This window comes from Nicotiana tabacum, chromosome 4 (genome assembly GCF_000715075.1).
Source record: "Nicotiana tabacum cultivar K326 chromosome 4, ASM71507v2, whole genome shotgun sequence".
Lineage (NCBI taxonomy): Eukaryota > Viridiplantae > Streptophyta > Magnoliopsida > Solanales > Solanaceae > Nicotiana > Nicotiana tabacum.
In genome coordinates this window covers 54,555,740-54,566,567 of record NC_134083.1, presented here as the reverse complement: position 1 = coordinate 54,566,567, position 10,828 = coordinate 54,555,740, and the positions used below count along the sequence as shown (strand labels likewise).

The 10,828-nt window shown below is 35.3% G+C and overlaps 2 protein-coding genes across 3 annotated transcripts; one reads left to right on the top strand and one right to left on the bottom strand.

The window, feature by feature from the left end:
* The first annotated feature begins 983 nt into the window (after positions 1-983).
* On the top strand, positions 984-4,633 carry LOC107794333 (cinnamoyl-CoA reductase-like SNL6). The gene is made up of 5 exons (XM_016616812.2): positions 984-1,458; positions 1,943-2,121; positions 3,173-3,382; positions 3,811-4,148; positions 4,233-4,633. Exons 1-5 carry the CDS (start codon positions 1,305-1,307, stop codon positions 4,330-4,332), a joined length of 981 nt encoding a protein of 326 aa, XP_016472298.2. The 5' UTR covers positions 984-1,304; the 3' UTR covers positions 4,333-4,633.
* Positions 4,634-5,235: 602 nt separating this feature from the next.
* On the bottom strand, positions 5,236-10,037 carry LOC107794334 (uncharacterized). Of its 2 annotated transcripts, none has more exons than XM_016616813.2 (7): positions 9,779-10,036; positions 9,570-9,671; positions 8,621-8,729; positions 7,361-7,476; positions 6,496-6,681; positions 5,887-6,029; positions 5,236-5,744 (listed from the first exon to the last, which is right to left on the bottom strand). In XM_016616813.2, the coding sequence occupies exons 1-7, from the start codon at positions 9,898-9,900 to the stop codon at positions 5,563-5,565; spliced, it is 960 nt and encodes a 319-aa protein (XP_016472299.1). In that variant the 5' UTR covers positions 9,901-10,036; the 3' UTR covers positions 5,236-5,562. The 2 variants fall into 2 exon arrangements, with proteins under 2 accessions (XP_016472299.1, XP_016472301.1); XM_016616815.2 differs by having other exon boundaries at positions 5,405-5,744; positions 5,930-6,029; positions 9,779-10,037.
* Positions 10,038-10,828: the final 791 nt, after the last annotated feature.

The window sequence follows — 10,828 nt, the reverse complement described above, 5'->3', positions numbered from 1 at the left end:
CTTTATTCCCAATAATGACACGTTGGAAAGTCTCTTTACGTGAGGCATGTTCCCACCTTTCTTACTTTCAAGAGTCGTGCCTTATTCTCTATCCGAATATGATCTAGAACATCAAACAATGAAAAATCAAATATATATGCAGACCCGGACCCAGGATTTAAAAGTGACGGGGGCACCACTATTAAATTAAAATTTAAGCAAATATTGGAATATGAGTCAATCCAAGTATTACACTAAATGTCAAGTTGTGCCCCTCAAATCGACCAATGCAGCTGCCTAAGTTTTGAGTCAGTGGTGGATGAAGTGTTAAAGTGATTTCAATTGAACCCATAACTTTCGACGCATAATATAATTTATAAGTAAAAATTTATTAAATTTGCAAAAAATAGTAGATATGAACCCATAATTTTAAAAATATAATGGGTTCAATACCAAAAATCTTATATATTAAACACATAAAATTTAAATCTTGAATTCGCCTAAATATAAAGTCACATAAAAACGTGTCTTCCCACCAAAAGTTGGACCAGTTTAAGAGTCGCAAGAGAGATGAACAAGAAGAACAGTCTGTGTGTGATTAGCAAGGGTGGCCGGCATTTACACCAACCATATCCAAGTTCAACTTTTAATAACTATTTACTATATTAAAAACAAAACAGAAAAATAACAATTAATAAACTTTTGAATAAATTTCTCTGAGGTTATGCCAGCTCGCATAGCCCTTGAGATCAATAAATAATGCAGCCAAATTAAAGAGGGCAGACAACAACACTCAACTAATTTCTGAGAAATTAACATGTTATATCAAGTATTTAAGTTTTCTCCCTTTCTACGTTTCGACTAAATTAGGCTATCACATTAAATGTTTAGCGTGTGAACAGCAAAGAATTCGGAAATCTGTAAATTGAATTTTGAGCCACATGATTTTAAAAAGTAGCCCCAGCTTATTCCCATTTCTTTGTGTGTCTTTCTGTCGTCTGCTCATTGACAGTTAGGTAAGTTCTTGTGTTGTACACATAAAGAGAGCCCACAAAGATGACGAATTTAATGCAGATTTCGCGATACAAGAGAGCATTTTTTTCCTCACTAGTTTGGTATAGGCTGTATCTAACTACTTCTACTTCGTTTGCCAACCATATACTTAACCACACACTCTTTTAATGATTTAGTTTCCTTCTTCTTTAAATACCATCTCACTTTTTCTTATCCTATTATTACTAGCTTTTGCTTTTTCAATTTGTCCAGTCCGCCTTGACATTTTAAAGGAGAAAAAGGGGTTGCTTCTTATTTGGCCGGGGGGAGTCATGACTATTGCACAAGACTTGTATAATGAGCAGGATTCAATGTTTTGTTCAAAGAAAGTTTGTGTAATGGAGGCAGCTGGTCAGCTTGGATCCACACTCGTACACCGTCTCTTGCTCAGAGGTTACACTGTCCACGCCGCTTTTCAAAACCATGGTTTGTTTCTTCTCTTATTAATACTAATGGGAAAATTTGGCAGAAGAGTTCAGTTAAAATTTTAAGAGGATTTACATTGAAGTAGAATAGGATATCACTAAAACAAAAAAAGGGGTGTAGCCGTTTCCAATTTAAATTCACACCCTAATTTTTTTTTTTTTTTTTTTGGAGTGGGATGAGCTGTGTGATGGGAAGAGGTGAAGGTTAAGCAAAAAAGCTGTTAAAGTGATCAAGACTGGATTTGCAAACTATAGTTGGCTTTATTATACTACTTTTTTTTTCCTTGTCCATTTGTGAAGTACTCCCATCTGTTCCACTTGGTTTAACATTATTTTCTTATTAGTCCATTCAAGAAAAGAATTATTGTTGAGTTTCACCGTCATAAATAGGGGACATTTTGTCTCCTCTAATTCAAGATAGTATACTAATGATATTATTATTTACAGTAATTGAAAACCTGATCCTGAATTTTCAATTTGGACAGATGAAATGCAGCGTTTTAAGAGGAAATATGCTGGTGGAAATGTGGACGAAAGCAAAAGCAAGAAGTTGATATGTTTTCATGCTGATCCCTTAGATTATCACAGCATAGTGGACACTCTCAAAGGCTGTTGTGGCCTCTTTTACTCTTTCGAGCCTCCCACCGATTATCCTACCTACGACGTGAGTTATTCCACAATTACTGTACTTGTTTTCTATATCTATTAGAAACAAACTCTCTACCTTCACTAGGTAGGGGTAAGCTCTACATACACACTAGACCAGGGGCGGCCCAATATCATCCGAGACCTAAAGCAAAGCCTTAATAATATATATATATATATATATATATATATATATATATATATATATATATTGAACATCGTTTTTTAAAAAATTAGACAAGCGAGGATGTGGAATTAAAAAAAATGAGAACTTAATTTTATAAAGTACAGAAAATTAAATAAATGTAACGTTGATTGCATCACAACTGAAATGGGAGAACCTAGAAAACATACTTACTCCGTCCCAACTTAAGTGACTCCTTTTTTTTAGTAAGTCCCTTTCTATATTTGGTAACAATTCAACTTTAGATTTTTCTTTTTACCATTAATGAGATGATTTCTAACCCACAAATATCTATGATTTATTTAAAATTACAAGTTTCAAAAGCCTTCCTTTATTTCATAAACTTCATGTCCAGTCAAACACTTTCATATAAATTGGGACGAAGAGAGTATAATTTATGTAAGGAAAATAAATAATAAGTTAGATTATTAGATATAGTTATGTGACCAACTAATGAATAGAGAAATATAATTAAGTAAAAAAGTAAAATAAGATTGACAGAAAACTATTTTAGTTATATTAATTAGAGGAAGAAATCGAGTTATTAAAAATTAATATGACAATAAAGAAATAAATTTATCAATAATAAAAGATAATTATATAAATAATATACTACTATATATAGAGAATACTAGTAATTTTGGGGCCCTTAAATTTTTGGGGCCTTTCACTTGCTTTAGGATCGGGTCGCCCCTAGCGTACAGCTCCCCAGACCCCACCTGTGGGAATATAGTGGGTCTGTTGTTGTTGTTGTTACTGTACTTGTTTTCCATCATTGTATTTGGAACAAGAATTTTCTCATTACTCAATTTTACTCCTTTCATTCTCCTGCTTTTTTTTTTTTTACATTGAAGTGAATGTGCCAACTAAAAGTGTTATGTTGCAGGAATTGATGGGAGAAATGGAAGTGAGAGCAGCTCACAATGTGATGGAAGCCTGTGCACAAACAGATACCCTAAACAAGGTAGTCTTTACATCCTCTGCCACAGCTGTGTTATGGGGCACAAGGAAGAGGGACCAACATGACTCTCCCCATTCTCATTCTTGCGTCGACGAAAGAGATTGGACCGACATCAGCTTTTGCAAAAAATACAAGGTAATTTCCCTATTCAATCCTCCACGATTTGGCAACAACAAGCTGTGAAAGAGCCTAGGGGAGTAAGCATTATATGATGAAACTGATTTTACAAATAAGCAATTACATATGTGAATAGAAGTGCCGAAGCTGATAATTGAAAAAAAGGACGTATGACGAAAATGGAATAGGGAGGGAGATAAGGGTTTTGTTTTAAGTTGCAACAAGTATAACGGATAAAATAGCAAAAATTTTGGCAAAAAAAAAAAAGCTTATAAGCTTGACTTATGACTTTTGGCTGATTTTGCTTGCACACACTTGACGTTATTATCAGTACTTTTGGCGTTCACCATACGCATAAAAAAGTCAAAAAGTGCTTATAAGTTAGTTTGACCCGCTTATAAACTTACTCAAACACTACCAAAGTCTAACATGAATTGGTATGGCAGTTATGGCACGGGCTATCAAAGACACAAGCAGAGAAAGCAGCATGGGCATTGGCAATGGACAGAGGAGTAAGCATGGTTTCCATAAACGGAGGGTTGTTAATTCATCCAGATCTCAATATCAGAGAACCTTACTTGAAGGGAGCAGCTGAAATGTATGAAGGTGGTGTGTTTGTTGCAGTGGATCTCAAGTTCTTGGTAGATGCTCATATGTGTGTGTTTGAGGATGTTTCCTCTTACGGACGATACTTATGCTTCAACAGAGTCATAAACTCCAGTAAAGATGCTACAACTCTAGCCAATATGCTTCTGCCTCCTTCAGCTTCATCAAAAACAGAAAGGTAATTCTATCATCTTCTTCATTTGTAGTAACCACACTTGAGTTCGTTGTCCTTTTGGATTTATCATTTGTGTATAAACTGCAGTTTGGAGGATGATATGGTCTATGAGCAAAGGATTAGCAACCAGAAACTAAACAAGTTGATGCTGGAATTTGAAACTGGATCAGATGTCCAGGTCTATTGATTGATGCCGTTACTGTGTATAAAGCATGGCTCTTACTAAACTAATTGAGGAAGATTGAGGAGTATTGTTTTGCCCCAAGGAGACGAGAAGAGCTCCCTCAAAATTTAGATAGATTTTTGAGGTTCAAGACCTCATCATAAGTTTGTTACAAATTGGACTTACAACAAAGTTGCATATACAGCATGACAGAAATGTTAAATGACCAACAGAAGCATTTTGCATAGAGGCAAGCCTTGATATATGTAACAATAGCTAGTACCTTTTCGCTTGCAAATTACTATAGAATGAAATTGATTAGAATTGATGTTTTGTCCCTAATGCCACTTTTTATAATATAGCTGCAATTACTACTAACATTACTTGATCGCATGCCTAGGTTTGAATGATAAACTCTGCAATCGTTGTTAGAAGCAATAGGTCTTCAAATTGTTCATTTGAAAAAAATAAATCACAAATAAAAGTACAATTCTCCCCTCAAATATGAATACTAGATTGGAGTTTTACAAAGCCCCTTATTAGATTTGGCGATGACTTACCCTAGTAGGCTGCATTTTCTAGAACGCAATCCGAGATAACTGTGACCGTATATATATAGAAATATATCTTCTTTGTAGTTTGGCATCGCCAAGTTGCTAAAAGTATCACTCAATCTGATCTTGCGCATCTTTTGCGTACAAGGACAATCTAAGTATCAACCAGAGAAGAAATTATGCCTCACTCGGTATATTAATTAGTCCACGGCTAAAAATGGCACTTAAAACATGAGTTTAACTTCTATACACCATTAATAGTATAAAACAAATTTATAATATCAAGTCACCTAAAGATAACAAAGGGAACCATCTATAAGAAGTTCGATTAGTGATCCGGAAAATAAGACAAATACCTACTACAATATGGCACTACCAGTGTAAAAATACTTTGCTTTCAATGTATATAAGTTAAATCTTTAAAACATTACAGACAATTTGCTCTATCATATACCAGAATTTACTAATATGTTTTCTACTCATTACTAGTGCTCTATGTCGGCAATGTTTTACGAAGGAAAGAGCTAAGAGAACCCTATCTGTATGACATTGACCCGGAATTGCTGCTCCTGAAGCCTGAAGGGATATGCACATCAGCTTAGTAATTCTGGAGGTAAAATGAGGTTCAGCCTAGTTATACATTTTTATTACACCACTTCCATCTCAACGATCAAATGCCCATATACTTCACGAGGACAGATCAGGCACTAAATGACAGGGAAATAACCGAGGATAACTTGTATTTGCGTGGTTTAGTTGAACCTTTTGGTAGAATTTTAATCTCTGTCCTGGAATGGACAGTGACTTCTTTCCAGTCAGAAGCTGATGCCCCTTCACCACGATAATCTCGAGGACGGTAGAGAACTTGGAGCTTGGAACTCGCTGCAACTCCCAAAGCAACAAAAGATTTCTTAGATTCAAGGAATATAGAATGTAAAATAATCGAAGAAATTATCACAAGGTTATCTCCAAGTACGATCAGGTGAATGCATTTGCTAACTACCACAATTATTATTTTCCTTACCGACACCTAACATGCTTGTTTTCTGGATTGTTACTTTACTAACTTTTGATCTCCTGATGTTTCCCAGTGCCTGAATATCTTCATTGTCCCCTTTGAACTCCAGAAACTCTCCAAGAACAAATTTATTACCTTTAAGCTCTAACCTGCATTTATCAGATATTCACAATAATTAAGAGTAAAATCTTAGAGTTGGAAAGGCTTTACTTCAGTTTAAACTGCAAGGATATGTGCAAATTACTTCCAAGAGAACAGAAGGAATGTTTATTAACTCACTAGCATGTGCGATACCCCAAAAAAAAACCACACACACACTTTCTCAGGAATGGCGGGCTTTATCAGCCAACACTCTACTGCTTGATGCAATTCTTCTATGTCCATTGAAGATCTAACACTGAATTAGTAAAAAACCAAAAACACTTTTTCGCAAGTCCCCTAACTTCTTCTTTTTCATTGTTAAAAGGACGGTCCCCAACATTAATCATATGAATTTTGAAGTTCTATTAGATAGGTCAACATTCTTGGTGATAACGGCAAACTGACTGTTTCATTCCAATTCTTGAAAACATTAGAATCATAAAACAACATAAAGATGAATGCAATGTAAGAGACCTGTCCCACATTGGAGCTGTGCCGAGTACAAGATTAAGCTTCTCATGTATTGATTCCTGCATTTCCTTCTTCCCACCAAGAAATGCACCTTTAATCCAACCAGAGAGCATGTTCGTTTCTGGTTTTAGTTGAATCCATTGATCATACGTTATGACCTCAGAGGGAAAAGAGTCTGACACAAAGGTACTGCAAGATAGAAGTAAGCTTTAACAGTAATCACAAGATGCAAGTCTAATGATCACAGGAGAAACATAACACTGGAATAGCATAAATGATTTGAAAGTTAATTTCAATAGTTTATATTTGGTGCATTTTTTTTTTACATGACAAGTGTATATTGTGAATTGTTTACTTATTTTATTTAATTTTCTCAAGTTCTATCAATTCAGATTAAAGACGGCTAGTAATGTACCTTTTTCATCCCTCAGCCCCTCTAGGCTCTACCACCTTTTATATCAATCATTAGAACTAGGGCAGGTGGCTACCTTACCGAGCTATTGATCGGGAAGCTATAGCCTGGTTTAAAAAAATGTAATATTAAGCTATGGAGCAGGGATGGAGCTAAGCACCTAGGAACAGAACAACTATACATTCAATTCAACCTTTAAAATCCTACATCTCAAGAGTTATTATCCATATCATCTAATTTCTAATTAGTTCCAAAAGTTTGCTTCCAAAAGATGCTCCTCGAGCTTCAAAGAGGAGTTGGTTAGAAACAAGTAAAATCATTGGCAGAAAGCATCATTATGTTTTCTGTTAACCAGCCCCAAGTCTAGAAGGAATAGCTTGATGAAATTATGTGGAATACATGCTTAAACCCAATATTTACTATGATATATAACCAGAAGATGATTAAAATGCATACCGGAAATTGGGGTTTGGACATATGACTTTGCAAGACAAATATCCTTCAGGAAGGGTAATGCCCCTTTGTTCAAGGTAGGATTCAAGAATAGGAACTAATCGTTTTGCTTCTGCTACCTGAAATATAGAAACTTATAATAACAAGGCACAAAACTAAAATCTTGATATAAGCAGTAAAGAAGCAAATTCCACTGATCAATGATAAATAATAGAAGATGACAAGTTGCTTGACAAGACGTAGATTTAGGATTCATATCACTGGCCCCAACTTGCTTGGGATTGAGGCGTAGTAGTAGTTGCTGTATGCAGTATGCACTTGCAAAGAATTAATGCAAGCAATCAACCAAGCAATAGGTGGAATCTGATGGAACTGTTCTCAACTGAATATTATAAATCAGACAAATGATGCAAAGCAAATTAAAATCTCACTTCACAACTTTGTGAGCTCTTGATCTCACAGATATCCTCAAAAATAGATGACCTTACTTTCCTAACAAGCAAGCAGCAAAAGTCATGCTGCTTAACATCTCTGTGGCAATTCATCTTCTCAGTAATAGTCTTACGGGTATATTCATGATTCCAAAGCAATCTCTAAAGAAAATTATGTAGATAATGCTGAAACTTTGTAAGATGAACCAAGGATACTTTTCTAGGGGATTCGTATGGGATAACAGTATCAGAAGAACATTCCTCCCAGAGGAACTTGAGCAAGTGACATCTATCCTTCCGGGGAGAGTGGATCAACAATCATGAAAATTCTCCATGTAGACAGGAAACAGATAGTTCTAGATAGTGATTTACCTTAAAGCCCTTAAGCATAAACTCGAGATGACATAGCACCATCCCTTCTAAGGAAGACCATCACTGAAGAAATCCTACAGCTCATGTAAATACTAGTAAAAACTAAAAGAAGGCAATACCGGCATGTATAAAGGACCTAAAGATAATTATCATTGCACGGGCCTTATTAAAAAAGTTAACTACTGAATGGGCACCTAGAAATATTCACTTCAAAATTTCCCGCAATATAAAAGAACATGGCTGGAGTTGGCCGCCTAAGCAGTCGTGCAAGTGTAGAAGCAAGATTCTCACAGAATCTATGAGATCTAAGGTAATGTTTGACCAGCAAAAAATCATAGAAAAATCCATGATAGAGAACAAAAGTTTTTCCATGTTGAGTAATCAATCAAGTATCAAGTAGTTTAGCATTGTCAAATCCGGTAACACCTAAAAAAGCAATAAGAACGGATTTGCAACTAACAGGATCTGGGAGACGCTCCGTCTTATGGCCTCCAGTACAAACCCATCTCCCGTCCTTATCAACAGATACAAACCCTGATACATTCTTAACACAAACTACCACAGCTTCCCTGTAGAAAAAAGAGGCTAGTTTATGAACTGGTTTTTCTTTCCATCTATTTGAAGGAAAACAAAATTGTTTAAATCACATATACGGTAAAAACAGACAAACATATCCTTGTGCTACCATCAAGGGAAGGCGTGGCATAAGTTCCGTGTATTTTTCATATCATAAAAGTATTTAGAAATTAATTAATTAAAGAAAATACATTAAAAATTTATAAATTCAAAAGCAAAGATGTCGAAAAAATGATTTGACTGACTAGGGGTAACATATATGTATAAAACTTGAATGGACAATCACGGCGTGAAGCATCAATCAGTGTTCTGGGGTGTACGAGTAGTGGCAGAGCCAGTAGTTTATTTATCAAAAATGTGACCCCTGGAATTTGAACTAATGACCTAAAGCAATTTTTGAATCCCCTTTGAAACTTTACTAGAACTTTTCCTTATGTCTAAGGGATTCAACAGCTTATATATAACAAAAAACAAGTTATTGCCTTATTTACGCATGATTTTTAATAAAGGGGATTCAATTAAACCCCCTTTCTTCAAGCTAGCTCCCCCCCCCCCCCCGGGTAGTATGAGGCGGACAGCAAATCGTAAAGCACCTGTGGTGCATTCCACCTTAGCCTTTATTATTGTTTGAGAATGCTAAAAGTTCCTACTCCTACGTGAAAACCAAAATTACGCCAACAACCACGGAAATAGGTAAAGTTTTTGTAACGAACGAGTCATTCATTTTTGTTTGATCAGCCAATGGATCAGATAAATTGCACAGATACACCTTGTTCGATTAAGCATACATATAGTTGCGGTACCACAAAGTGATGTGGGTTAAAGAGACGCACCGTTTAGTGACGAGAATTAAATCAATACTCTGTCGAGAACCAGAATCCTGGTCAGGAATTTGAAGCCCAACATGAGCCTTACCGCCATAAAGCTTCTCAAGTCTAGTTTTGACACAAAAGGAAAGAAAGATCACAATCAATGTAATGAAGATCGGAGCTAGAAAACACAAATGAAATCACGACAGTACAAAAGATGAAGACCGTAATACCTTTCGGCGACTGTAAAGAGAGCATTGAAATCGGAGGTTCCAATGTCCATAACATCGTCATAGTAAAAGAAGTACTTAAGTACTATGACAACGATAAGGAAACAGATCAGCTCCACCAACATGCCTTCTTCTCACTGTCACTGCCACCGATTCCGATTAGAATAATTTTTCTGGGCGAGAAAAGAGGAAAGTTTTTGCTGAGTAGAAAGGAAAATAGAGAAGATCCTTTGCCTGCCACGCGGTTCAGTAGTTACTTGGTTTGGCAGTTTAGGATTTTATTTGGAGCTCCGATAAATTTACGCGCTAGTTTTTTTTTTTTTTTTTTTTCTTAACCGCAAAGTCAAGATCATTTATTAAGTTCATTCCAAATTGACACCGTATAATCTCTTAAAATAACTTGACATCTTTGGAATTATAATCCTTCAATTTAAATCTCAAATTTACTTATATACTGACGTATAAGTCCTTTATACTAAACCAAGAAGCCTCTTATTGGTATATATGAACCATTTGTTTCTATTATGTTCTATTTTAGCTAATTTTACATTGAGACGTATTAACATGCTAACAAAATTTCATTGTCAAATAATATGCTCGTGGGCTATTGGTTATATGACTGATTGTTAACCACTTAAAAATTGTATTTTGGCAACTGACCAGCCATATTCTAAGTTTATAAAAAAACTTCATTATACAAGGGTAAAACTTTATTGTCAATATTTTTTTTCTAATTAAGTTTAATAGGAATACGCATAGACCTAATTTATCTTTTACGTGATGAAGTTTTAAGATATCATATCCTCCTGGGGCAAATAGGTTATTTTTTGACTTCATATTAATTTAATCATTTAGATACCAAATTTTGAATCAGATTATTTTTGGACAGTTTCAGCTGCATTATACTTTCCTAATCTTATGAACCTATGCACATTGAACCGCTAATTATGAATGTTGCTGTGTTTTGTTATGGGAAAAGGGCTATATAATTAAAAGAAGAGTTGTAATTGGCCATAAGGCGGATCTCCCCCGAAGCGAGCAACTTGGCTGCTT